The 13,366-nt window shown below is 43.5% G+C and overlaps 1 protein-coding gene across 3 annotated transcripts in view; it reads right to left on the bottom strand.

The window, feature by feature from the left end:
- Nucleotides 1-13,366, bottom strand: part of CHN1 (chimerin 1) — a 105,463-nt gene extending 92,097 nt beyond the window's left edge. For 2 of the 3 annotated variants that reach the window (XM_065670314.1, XM_065670316.1), the window contains exons 1-2: nt 13,226-13,366; nt 12,422-12,549 (exon numbers count right to left, since the gene is read on the bottom strand). In XM_065670314.1, the coding sequence (XP_065526386.1) occupies nt 12,422-12,549; nt 13,226-13,335 (238 nt within the window). In that variant the 5' untranslated portion in view covers nt 13,336-13,366. Of the gene's footprint in view, nt 1-12,421; nt 12,550-12,797; nt 12,869-13,225 lie in introns of those variants that run through there. The other variant, XM_065670315.1, reaches the window with a different exon arrangement.

Here is a 13,366-nt window from a genome sequence, read left to right as displayed (position 1 = left end):
TTCAAAGCCTCTAAAATCATTTCTTAGTGTTGCTGCAGTATAAAAATTCAGACTTCAGAGAGGTAAAAAAGATGACAAGTGCCACCTTGTGGGCATTTAATAAAGACAGAACTGAATGTTGCTCTGTGTCCAGTGAGGTACCCCAGCCTCCAAACAGGCTGCAGTCAATTTTCAGCACTTCTGATACGCTGATGATGATCATCCTTGTCTCCCAAGAAAGAACAAACACGACAGGAACTGTTACCTGACATGGCTCAGCAGGTTAGCTCTAAGTACAACAGGACCAAGCCAGCAGCTGCCTGTAACCCTATGATTTACATAGCTACAGGAGTTACAGTAGCTCTACCGACTCATAGGTATCCTGAAATGTCTGGTTTACACAGTAAACCTCAAACTGAAAATGTTGTCAAAATCAAATATGCCTCTTTAATTTATCTATTTCAAAGAAAAACTGCCTAGAAACTATTTTTTTTTAACTCTGTGACAAAACTGACTGGCTGGATGCAGTCCCAAGTGCTGGGATCAATGAGTTTCTCAACCTCCTTAATGCTTATTGGAAAGATCTTTTGCAAACTAATTTTGCAAGTCCAAAACTGACAGAAATATGCCTGTATTGGATGAAGAGCATCTTTTACATTTGACAGATAATTTGTCCAGGTACCTTCCATACCAGTACAGTAAAGTCTTGGAGCACTTCAGAGTAGCATCAGGTACATACACAAAGTTGAACACTATGGTCAAACTTCCCTGGTTTGAATGCAGACTGCTTTTCACTACAGACACTGTTTTGATTACAGTCAGTGAAATTGTCTTGGAAGTCTGGAGGAATACCTGTTGAGGTTACTGCTGTAACACTGCTCACATTCCAACCATGGCGAGGGGTAACACAAGAGAAAATATTCACCTTTTAACATTTCTTTCCTATTTTTTGTTTCCACAAATCCTTCTTTGTCTCCTATTTCAAAAGTCTGCCTGTACAGAGACTGAGCTCATTTCCCATCACTTGTTTCCCTGCTTCCAAACATTAATAATACCAACAAGAGTGCATTGGTTTTACTGTAATTTCGAGCTAGTGACAGCCGTAATAGCCACAGCCTCAAGGCATTCACAAAAATACGTTTTTGTCTTGACTTCTCTAACATACCCAACAGGGAATATTGATTGGAGCTTGATGACACAAATATTCAGAGCAGTCACCACAATAATGAAAAAGAACTATATGATACGGTATAAAAGCGTCTTCTAGCTGTAAATTAAGCACCTCCCATAAATAAGAAGTCCACCCAGTCAAGGCTGACCCTGAATAAAGGACGAGTTTTCAGGCACTTTTGAAACACAACCACTGCATAATGCCCCAATTTGCTGAACGGGAGACATATCACCAGTCACTTGGTTGCTTTGAATTTATTTTTTTTCCACACACAGCCCTGAGATAATGAACAAACATTCACTTTCCTGCTCTAAAATACACTTTTAAATAGAGCCTTGTGGTCTTACCAAAAGCTGAACCACAACAAAATAGCACAACACTGACCCTGCCTCCCTACCCGTTAGTAAAATTCTGCTGAGAACTTGTCCTCCCTTGCATTTTAGACCAAGATAGCTGCTGTGCATTTATTAGCCTCCTGCGGGAAAACAAAACAAAACCAAACCACCCATTAGCAGCCCAGGCTAAAAATCAGAGTCACAAGGAGAAAATTAAGAACAGATCTGATTTCTGACTGCTGTTATAGCTGGCCTCAAGACGGACTCACATGTTCCAAAACACGGCTCTCCCTCTCGGTGTCAGATGGTGTAATGGACGCTGTTGCTTCTCTTTCCCCAAACTTCACCCATTTAAATTCTTAAACCATCAGCGCTATAACAAACCTATTACGATTCTTATTACAAACAGATTTTTCATTTTCTAAAACAGTCATCAATAACACACACCATTGCTCATGCAAAAATATGGCTTGTATTTACATCCTTATTTCCAGACCAGATGCAATACATCAACACTCATGGCTGGAAGGAGGACATTTTACCAAGTAAAGTACTCTTGCCTGGAACCATGATCATTTTTTCTGGTGTCATGAAGGGAACTCCTAAAACACATTACTGGCAGGGTCACAGAAAGGGAAATAGACGCAATGTTGTGGGATGCCTTTCCTTGAACTATAGCTTTTTCTCCAAAAAAATCATCCTCCAGTTGCCACACTTGAAGGTGGTTTAGCAGCTCTGCAAGCACTGAGAGGTTTTCTGCATGGCCCCCCCTTTGTCCTCAGCTCCCTCTGCATTTGGGAGGATGAAAATGGAGCAGGGAGTTGGGAACAGGCTGCTGGAAGGAGAACTGAACATAAAGGTTTGTCAACACCCAGTGGGAATGGGAAAGCTGGCTGGAAAGCTTGATACAATCGATGCTCAGAGATAACCTCCAAGTCCTTTTCTGGGTAACTCCATGTGTTTCTTTCTGCCTCCAGGAAATTTAATCAGACGCTTTTCTTGTCTCTGTTTTGAAGTTCTTCCTTCTTTTTTCCACTAATTAGAAGAAAGACAAATTGGTCCACAAATAATGGAAACCTGGGTATATTACCTGTCACTTTATCATAGCACTGTGTTGAACAGGAGCTTTACAACAATTACTAGCTGTATTTCTGGAATATTGATGCATCCTTTCTGGAACCAACACCCCATAAGAATGTCCACAAGTGAAAAGCAGATTTTGCCCTACAGAATGAGATCTCTAAACAGAAAATAGGAACAGTTGCTGGCAAGAGAAAGAGAGGTCCACATAAATGAGATCATCCTGCAGATTGAAGATCAGTATCTCTATTCGCAAGTCCTGCCAACCCATTAATTCTTCCAGCCAGCATTGTCTCTCTAGGTAACAGCTCTTTTGGTGTCTTCAGCTCCCCTCTGACTTTATAAAAAGAACCTTATCGTGGCAACTGACAGCACAGAAAAACACACACAGACACAGAGAGAGCTCTAGGATGTGACAGATCAAAAACCCAGTTTATAGCACAGCTATACACACATGAGCTCACCTCTGGAAATGCTGCGGTAAGTTTCCTCTCCTTCTCTTGTTTTGGGGATGTCAATTTTCTTTTACATACTTGCAAATATTTACTTTATTATATTATAAATGTTATTTCTCAGTAAGAAAGTACCTGACATAATTCCTTTACCATGTAAATTTTGGTATGAAAATAATATTGAACACAAAGCTTCTGAATGTCTTCTTCCCACGAAGAACCACCATTATTTTACTTTGAAATGCTTCCCTGCTTCTATTAAACCAGCGAAGATTTTTTCAGTGCTTTCAAGTCCCATTTATAAATATACTCTTTCAAATAAATTAAAAGGAACAGTAAAATTAATTGCTCTGTCAAAGTTGTGCTGCCTTTATTGGAAGGATGTATCTGTGCGTGCATATTCAGCCAGTAAGGCAGAGGCAAGGAAGAACTCTGTTTGGGGCTTTTTTTGTGGGCTAGTTTGTTTTGGTTTTAATGAAAAATGATCCAAGATTGCACTGAAGCACTGTGTCTAAATTCATATGGAAACCATAAATGGCAAAGGAAAATATACGGAAGACTGGCCCTAGCAAATAATTATCAGCAACTTTTATAGTCTGCTCTGGCTTGTATACTTATCAGGTACTAATTCAGCATTGAGGAGCTGTCATGTACCCTGCCAATGCAAGAGCAAGGAACAGTTAGGTAGTGCACTAAAGCACTGACTTTCTTCTTAAAAACTGCACTATTACTCCGTTTTCCACCCATTTACTCTGCACAAGGAATAATTCCATACTTCCTCCTCCACTGCTGCAGCAGTACTCGAAGAGTTTGGTACACGATGCTCTATCGTACTTGCTATACCATTCAAATGGTTGCAGTTGTGGTTGTGCTAGCCATGGTAGCACACCACCAAACAGCAGGCAACAAAACAATTCCAGTATTTAGAAGTCAGTGTTTTACTTTTACTTTTGGAGTAGACATTTCCCACAAGCAAGCTGCCCAAGACATGCAGTTTGTGATCAAGGTCAGAAACTGTGTTTTATTTCAGCTTCTTAAATGGCAAGGCTACCTATAAGCAGGTGCATTTGCATCAAGAGGGGCAGAAAGGAGACAGAGATAGGGAAGAGGATTGCAGCAGAAAGACAAACACCACCTCACATCAGCACCAGGAACATCCAGCCCCAGCCATGTATGTATTCAACAGAGCCAGATCCTGCCACTTGGAACAAAGATGGATGTGACAGTGGGCCTCATTACAGAGATAATGGGGACCAAAAGCACAGTTACCTGCTCACTGCAAGCAGCAAGATCTAGCTTGCAACTTCAACAGTGGTCCACTACCAGAGGACTAAGATTTGGTCATGTTAAAAAAAAAAAAAAAAAAAAAAAAAAGACCACATTATCACATTCTATCAGCATTGAACAAGATTTTAACCAAAAGCTAACCAGCCCTGATAGTCTCTCCATGATGCTTATCACAGAACTGCTGACAAAGTCATAGAATCACTTCAGAAATGTCATGGTTTTCATTCAGACAGAAGATGAACAAGTGTTTTGAGTGCTGGAAATGTCAGGCTTCAAACAGCTCTTCCACATTCACAGGGGATACTGCACACACAGCAAATACTACTGGCTTCCCAATGGGATGTGGATCAACCCTCTTCCCCCTCTTCCCCCTGACTAGAACTGGGACATTGACCCCCTACTCCACCATATACCTAAACCCTCAGGAACAGCCTGGAAAATTGCAGGAACTCTTCCCACCACCTTCTTGTGTCTGGCCAGTGAGGATGCTTGAGGCCCAGACGCCATGCAGTTACAAAGTCCCAGCTGTACGGCTAAATGCTTTAGAAGACCAAATATTTCAGTGACATTAAATTATACTTTTCCTTGTTTCAAGACAGGCTCAAAAAAGCAAATTCTTGAGGGTTCTAAATTTATGAAGATGTACAAAGCAGAAACAATCCATCCCACTGAAAGGACAACCAAGCCAGCGCATGATTTTACAAAGAAGCAAGAAGCATCTCATATTCTGTTAATAAGTACAAAAGGGCCCTTGGCTCAGGTTTTGGGCCTATTTTGTCTCGTTCTGCCTGAAGACCCATTTCTGCAGAACTGTAAGATCTCTGTCCACAAGGTGGAGCAGCTAAATAGCCTGAGATGCAGATGCTAAACCCCAAGTTCTGAAAAAAGAAAAAGAATCATTTAACAATGCTCAGTTAACCGTTAGACTGCACAGAGCAGTTACCTATGCCTCCACCCTTGGAGGATCCTGATTAATGTACTTTTATCTGGAAAAAAATAACACACTCTTTCAAAAGGCTTGTATTAGGTTTATGCTTTTACAGGCTAAAGTAGTATTTAAGTCATAACTATGATACTGCCACTGTATGTAAACACATTCTTTTCTCGACAGTGAGACATGCTTTCTACTGCATGGAAATCTTTTAGCACATCTAAAATCAGTTAAAAACTCTTGGAGAGAGATAGTAAGAGAATAAAGTCCCCAAACCCAACAAGGCAGAAAGGATCAGCCAAGTCCAAAACAAATTGAAGAAAACCCACCAGATTTACACCTGAAATATCAGTACTTGGCTGATATGAAATGTGCATCACCAAAGCTTGGGAACTCTCCCTGGATCCTCCAATCCAGAGTGTATTTCACTTCAACACTGTCGGATAAGAACGTATGCTATGCAGACTGTCCTCACTTCCCAGTGGGCCGCTTGATGTCAAAGAGGAAAGGGATGCATTTGTTGAACAGGGTGCATGAGCTGCTGGCATCACAATAGAATTTCTTCAGATAAAATTCCCTAACAACAAACCTCATCTTAGTTCATTGCTTGTGCACACAATTGGACCTGCCCTTCCCAGCTTCAGCAGCAATCCTCAAACCTCTGATTTATTAAGGTTCTTATATAATACTCACAATTAATAAAACCCCACAATTTTCTATCAGCCACTGCATGAAGCACACCTGTAAGTGCTGAGCTCTGAAGCCACCACTGAATTTTTTTCATCCTTGCTTTTAAGTCTTAGTGTCACTCCTCTGATATTCTGATCAATTGATAGCAATTTACTAGTTAATAGATCCATCTTCTTTTCCCAGGTCCTATGCACGTTTTCCTTTTGATTTTTTCCTGAGATTGCACTGCCAGCAAAACCTTTTCAAGGTTGCTCTCCTTATTTGCTTCATTAGGTTCTATAAATTACATAAGTTAACATGGTACCTAGGAGAAAATAATCTTAGGATTCTCAGCACTTGGCCACTTGCCTCCTAGATACACAAGTCAGAAGATCTAGTTTCTCTGACATGGTTTCCATTAAAAAAAAAAAAATCACCTTCATTTTTAAATCCTGTTAAAAAAGCCCCAAACATTGTACTAATGTCCCTAAATCGTTTTGTCTAATTAGACTACTTGAAGTTCTGATGGCGACTATATGCTCAATTCCTTAAATCACTTTTAAAATTAGCCTGTCAGTCAGTACTGAATGAAGCCCAAGTATTTCAAGCAAGGGCTAAACACTTCAAGAGCATCTACTGTCAGCAAGTTAAAAAGATCACTCTGAATTCACTGCTCTACTGGTGAAAAAGATGTTGCACTGTCTATGCTACATGTGGTACATATTAACTTTGAAAATCGCTTCAAGAGCGTAAGATGCATCAGTGATGGGTACCATTTCTATAGCACTCCACATTTATGCTCCCTATAGTGACATGACTATACACGCCCCAAGTCCGTGAATAAACTGCCATTACCTACTTCAGTTAAGGAACAGGTTCAAAGAAATGTTTTTTTGGCACAAACTGACTCCTTAGTTAAGGGGCTCTGCCAGTAAACTTTCACCATCAGAGCTAGCCACAAGTTTTAAGTGTAGTTCAGAACAATGCATAAGAACACTGAGGAGAACAACTTGAATTGCAGGTGGTCTGTGTAGCTCCTGTTCGTTAGAAGGCTCTGCACATAAGAAAAGAGGTAAGCAGATGAATTTTTGAGTATTTCCTATCAGCAGAGAATCCGCAGGCACTACCTGTTGTGAGACATTCTTTTAGAGGAATGTTTACTTTCTATGCACCTTGGACTAAGCTAACCAAGCACTCTAAAAGCCTCCCCTTAACAAGCAAAACATTTATTTAGAGAACAATGAATTGATTTCTCTCTTTAAGATTGTCACATTAGAAAATATGTGCTTGCACCAACATAAGCATACCCTACCTTCTGAAACAGCTGCAAGAGAGTACAGCTTGCATGGAGAACAGTAATCACAGATGCATAAAACTTAAAATACTAATTTGTTAATTAGCATTTCAAGTATGGAAGAACTTACTTCAAAAGGTTTGCTTCATACCCATAATAGTAAACAGATTCATAGAAAATTAGTTCTGTGCAGTATGACACCAGAGCTGACAGCTGTGGAAAGGAATTTTGATGGGAGGGCAAATTAATACTTGTGTGCTCTTTCAGGAATGTATGGACACCTGAAATGGAGATAAAATTGGTTTCTTTGACGTACCCTCCCTGCCTATAGCAATGTATAGCTTATTTCTTTTATTCTGATATTATCCCTGTAAATTTCTCCAAAACCTGCCCTTGCTCATCATCTCCTTAAATAATCGTATCTATCATGCTGATTACAGGTCTGTCCCTAATCCCATTCATCTGTAGCCACTCACCAGAGTGCAAGCACTTCAAAAATTGAAAGAGAATTGCTTCACTTCTCATTTCCTAATCACCAATATTCAGGAGGGTGAGTTTTCATCCACTGGCAGGTGCTGAGCAAGAAGGCAAGAGCATGAATAACTAATGCCTATGAAGATCTCTCTGGGCCATTTTGAAATGTCTTCCTTTGTTCACACACAAGAGCTGATGAGCAAACAACTGAACAGAAAGGGAATTCATAAAACATAAGGACAACTCATTAGCACTGAAACATAACATGAATCTTTTTCTTCCAAACTACAATGCTGACTTTCTTTAAACACTTCTCAGAACATTCAAAGATACAAGCAAACAGTGGCAGCAATGGGATAACTTAACACTTCCCCTCCTTTTTCCTCTAAATTGTTTGTTATCTTTCCCATACTTGAGTCATCCAAGTGAAATGACAGCACACACCTCAGCCATGTCACTGCAAGATAGCACTGCTTAGGGTTATTAACAGATGGGCTTTAGGAAGTCTAACCATAGAAACACAACTGATTGCTCTTCCTGTCTCTGTGAAGCTGCTATCCCTCACAGGAATTCAGCAGATCAGAACTGGTGGGTATCCTTTAGCTGCTTCCTGCATAAACCAGGCAAGTGGCTTCAACCCAGCTCCATGAAGGCTGGGCATAAAGCCACTGGGCTTTGTGCTGTAGAGAAGCACACCGGCTTAGAGGCCGTTCCAGCTGCTGTAGCAGGCAGGAAGAATTAGAGAGGAAAAGGAGGTTACACCTGTAATCACTACAACCATTTTTTAAGGGAACTTGATTCTGCTCAATGATGAAAACCAGCACTAGGACTGGACATCTACTCAAGTTCCAGACATTCATACACATCAGGTGTGAAAGTCTTTTGTTTTTGTGGACAAACAGTCCACCGTTTTGTGGACAAAGACGTTTTTAAAATCCCCGCCAACTCTTGGTAGGCAATTCATGAATATGGATATCAAATGCACTGCATCTATTATTTGAAACAAACAGGATCAGACAGCATTATTTTTCCCTCCACTTCCCAGATATCTTGACTGTCTTCCAGTCTTCTACCGATGTGGTCGTAGTACAGGATTTGCTTTCCTCTGTTAGATCAAACCTGCACTCTAGGTGCTTGGCCACTGGGACACAACTTCAATGTGCTGGTGAAACCTTACTTGCACTGGTCTAACAAAAAGCCATCTCACATGTGGGTGACTACCTGTGGTCACAACAGGCCATTTCTGCCACCGTGATTGGTAGGTAACAGAGGTACATTTCCAGCCAACAACTTCAACACTTTCCCATCTCTGCTTCCAACAGGGGCTGCTCTCCCTCTCCATCTCTGTGGAGCAGCTGACCTCCTCTCCCTCATAACCAGCACCACACTTGGACTCATCAGTTGTACCACTGCTCTGTGGGAACATGGGCAGCCCCCTACCACCTTCCATAGAGCCAACAGTAAGCACAGGATAACTTCGAAGGCCAAGACTGGGAATGTATTTTAAAATACCTAAGACTGAGAAAGCGGAGAGTCTTAACATTTTCCTCCTTTTGCTTTAATGTTGCATCACAACCTGAACAATACACTGTAAGTGAAAAGAAATAAGAAGTCAGAAGACACACACAGTCCAAGAGTAACAGCCTTTTTCTGTGGCAGAAAAGCATTGTTGATACACCAGAAGCTCTTTCCTCCAACCAACTTTCCAAAGAGCCTCAAGGTGCCACCTCAAAGGTGCAAACTGCAGCTAGTGCTCCAGTGGCTACATGGTGCTGCCCCGAGGACAGCAGTGAAGAGCAACCTCCAACAGGAATGGGAACAACTCACAACCACTCTGCTAAGTAGAAGAAACAAGGCATACCTCACCTTTCAACTGCTTGACAACCTTGTTTACTTTAATACAGAATCCACAACAATATTACCTAGATATCTAGTCCTGTCCCATTTTAGTAGTCTTTGGACTATGCACCAAAATAGCCATAAAACAGTATCAAGAGCATGGAGAAAGCATGTAATCATATTTCCCATTCCCCTCGTCTCTCCTACTGTGCTCACACACATACACATATTAACTGAAAGGGACCCAACAAACTTGGTGGATTTTCCCCTGAAGCTGACATGTCAATGTATCTCAAGTTTTACACACTTTATAGCACATCCTATTAGAAGCAGCCCCAGAACATGTGAAATCTGAATTTGGTTCAGTGTGATACACTATTATGGGTTATTTAAAAAAAAAAAAAAAAAAAAAAGGCAGCAATATTGAGCCTAGAATTTATGTGAATGAGCAGAACCAAAGCAAACACTTCCCTCAGGACCTGTTTCCTCAAGACAGTTTTACTGGTCTAAGATCGGTGTGAATTTAAAATAGTACAATTATAGCTGCTTAATCCCTCAAACCAGATAACACTAATTCCATTCATTCTGCCTTTCCCCAGACTTGCTGATATCGCTTCGGTAGGGGTTTACATTGAAACAAATTAAAAAGCATTCTTTTGTGAGTTACATTTTTACTGAGTTACTGTGGGTCAGCTGCAGTGCAGTAACTGAAAATTCAACTATCCTATTCAGGCAGGGAGAATTCAAGATAAAGGCCGAAGGCTGTTCCTGAAGTTCAGAGGCAGCATATTGTGTTCCTTCTTTGTTATATGCTGAGAGACAAGTGTGGCAAGCCACCTCAGCTCAGAGGGGACACAGCAGTACAGTAAGCTGGGCTAACTTAACCATAAGTTAATCACAGCCTCATCTGCAAACATACTGCATGTTTTCTGCATTCACACAAGTCCCACTTGCACTCTTGGATTTATAGTTCAAGATGTACTCTACAGCTTTCACAGTTATGAAAGGCACCACATTCATTTGTCAATGCACATTAGCCTTATTTGTTTCATTGTTTTATTGCCAATTTGTGTTTTCTTAAAAGGGTGAAATCTAGAGGTTTTACCCTTGGCACAATATTGTTTAAAACCTACACACAGCAGGGTACGCCACTCTATCTTCTCTTTGCTCATTATCTTTTACATTTATCAATGTCATTTACTGTAAGAGACATGATAGCACACAAAACCATCTAATTCAATTTACTGTGTAATGCAAATTTATATTAATAGGAAATGTCAGTAAGTAGATAAAATACACATGAATTAAAAAAAGAGTCACGTAAGCTTAAAAAAAAACAACCCCAAAGCCAAAACCCAAACATCTAACAAACAAAACCGAAAACCAACAACAGAAAAAAACCCATAACCCACCAGAAAAGGAATCACACAACAACAACAAAACCCACAACAGGTACAACAACAGGTACCTGAATAAGGAATGCCACTTTATTTGAAAGCTGAAATTAAAATATTCTTAATTTTTGCAGCCAAATATTGTAACAACACATCAAGTACTCACCATGGGAAACGTGTATCTTCAGTGGCCCAAAAATTTGATTTGTGGTAAGGCACAACTACAGTATACAATATTTACCTGTGTGACAACCTACACCTTTTGTTAACAAGAAGTTACAATCATACAGTGTAGAATGCACAGCAGGGTATTTTACAACAGTCAATAGCACTCTCTTTACTTTCACTTGTGCTTGTAAGTTGGAGAGATTGGTGCCCACCTGAAACTGACAAGGTGAAGGGCCCTTGTGTTTGCACCAATTCCTCCAGAAGTGCAGGGGTTCACATGAACTCAGTAATAAGCTCAGGCCTACAATGCCGGGCAGTTCACTGCACTGTGAACTATAATTTACCACCTTTTGCATCCTGAAAAACTCAGGCAGGAAATATAAATAACAGCATTGTAGCTGAATCGAACACCACACAGATTTTATCTATGGAGAACTACCTCGCAGCACGTGCTTAAGTTTGTTTTTAGATGGGGCTTAATCTTCCACAATAATATAACAGGTGTCGAGTTTTAAGAAAACCCCATGAAACCGTTTTTATTCTTTTAAGGAGCATACACGCCTAAGAATGACAAGATGAATGAAAGCAAGCCACTTGTTTACACAGGAAGTAAAACGCTCAGTCTAAACACAACAGACTTCATATCATCACTTAAACCTATCCACTAGAAATCACTTGCGGTGCGGTGCGCAAGCTTCTCATGAGGAGTATCCCTTGTTATCCTGTTAATTCTGTACTGATGTTAGTCATGTCAATTTCTGTTTTCCTTTACGTTGTTCCATTTATCTAATGCTGCCAGACGCAGTTAGTAGCTTTTTCTTTTTCTCTACTGTAAAATACAGCGTATTAAGCATAAGCAGGCTAAACAGCCTTACTTAAGAGAGCCCGCCTGTTCAACAGTTACAACTACAGTTTTCACACGCTGGTTCCCACTGCACCGTCTCGGGCTGCGGAGCAACCGCAGCAACACTCCAGCCACCCGATACCGTCCTTTCACGGATCGGTGCTATTAAACACGGTTACACGAACGCATCTAACCCTCACGGGCGATTAATCCGGTAGCCCGGCGCGCTCTCCCAGGAGAGCGGGAGTCCCAGGGCTTCCCCGCGCACCTCACCGGGCGAGCGGGGCTTGCGGAGGCACCGTAACTTTTATTTGCCCGTCACTCCGGCTCACAGCCCGACCCGGCACCGCGGGCAGCCCGGGGGCGCGTTATCCCCCAGCGCCGCTGCCGGGCCCCGGCCTGCGGCAGCCCTCCGGGCCGGCGCCCACGCCCAGGCGCTGCCGTGCGGCAGACAATGGGGGCCGGCAGCCCCGCGCCCGCCAGGCTGAGGCGGCGGTTACTCACCGAACAAGGTCAGAGCCATCGCGGCGGCGGCGGCGGCGGGGCGGGCCCGGGGGGCGGCGGCGGCGGCAGTCCGGGCGGAGCGGGGCTGGCATTGGCACGGCAGCTCTCGCATCAGCGGCGGGGCGCGCCTGCAACACAAGTTGGGCGCGGGGCTGTCAGCGCGCCCCGCGGCACCGGCGGCCGCTGCCACTTGCTGCCGCGGGGCGGAGCGGAGCGGGGCGGCGCGGCCGCAGCCCGCGGCGCAGGGGAGGGGAAGGCAAGGTGGCGGAGGGGAGGGGAGGGCAGGGCCGGTGGGTGGGGAGAGGAGGAAGGAGGGCTGGGGACGCGCGGCGGCGGCGGAGGGCTCCCCGCTGCCGCTCCTCCCGGCCCCGCTCACGCTGCGGCCCGCCGCCTCGGGGAGCCATCTTGCGCCGCCACACGACCCGCCTTCATCCCGCCGCAGCCGGCGGGACGGTTCCCATGGCAACGCGGCCGGCCCGCCGGGGCACAAAGGGAAGCGCCGTCCCCCCCGCCCGTGGCGGCCCGGGCCGTCGTCCCCTCGCACGTACGCGGCCCCAGCGGAGCTCGGCTCGCCCCTGCCCTCGGGCGGCCGTCCCGGAGCGCTCCCCTCTCTGAGGGGATTCTCGGTAGGAAACAGCCCCCCCCCCGGGTGCTCCCCCATGGGGCCGGCCTGTGCCTCTTCGGCCTCGGCTGCTCCTGCTTGGTGCGGGGAAGGACCAACGGTCCTGAGAGAAACATGAGTTTGTTTTGAAGTGAGGTGAAAATTCCCACTTGAAATGCCAGAGAGCAAAACTCGGGAATTACCCGCAAAATGCTTCCATGTGAGAAATTCCAGCTATCCCAGCTGCCGTCGTGTTTTGCTGTCCGGGACTGTAAATTTCAGAGCTAAAAGCGTTTAATTGAAAAGACAACATCGTGCGCAGTGTAACTCGTTCATACAGCTTG

The sequence above is a fragment of the Lathamus discolor genome, chromosome 3 (genome assembly GCF_037157495.1).
Source record: "Lathamus discolor isolate bLatDis1 chromosome 3, bLatDis1.hap1, whole genome shotgun sequence".
Lineage (NCBI taxonomy): Eukaryota > Metazoa > Chordata > Aves > Psittaciformes > Psittacidae > Lathamus > Lathamus discolor.
Note: the sequence above shows the minus strand (reverse complement) of the source record. Positions and strands in the feature narration are given on the sequence as shown.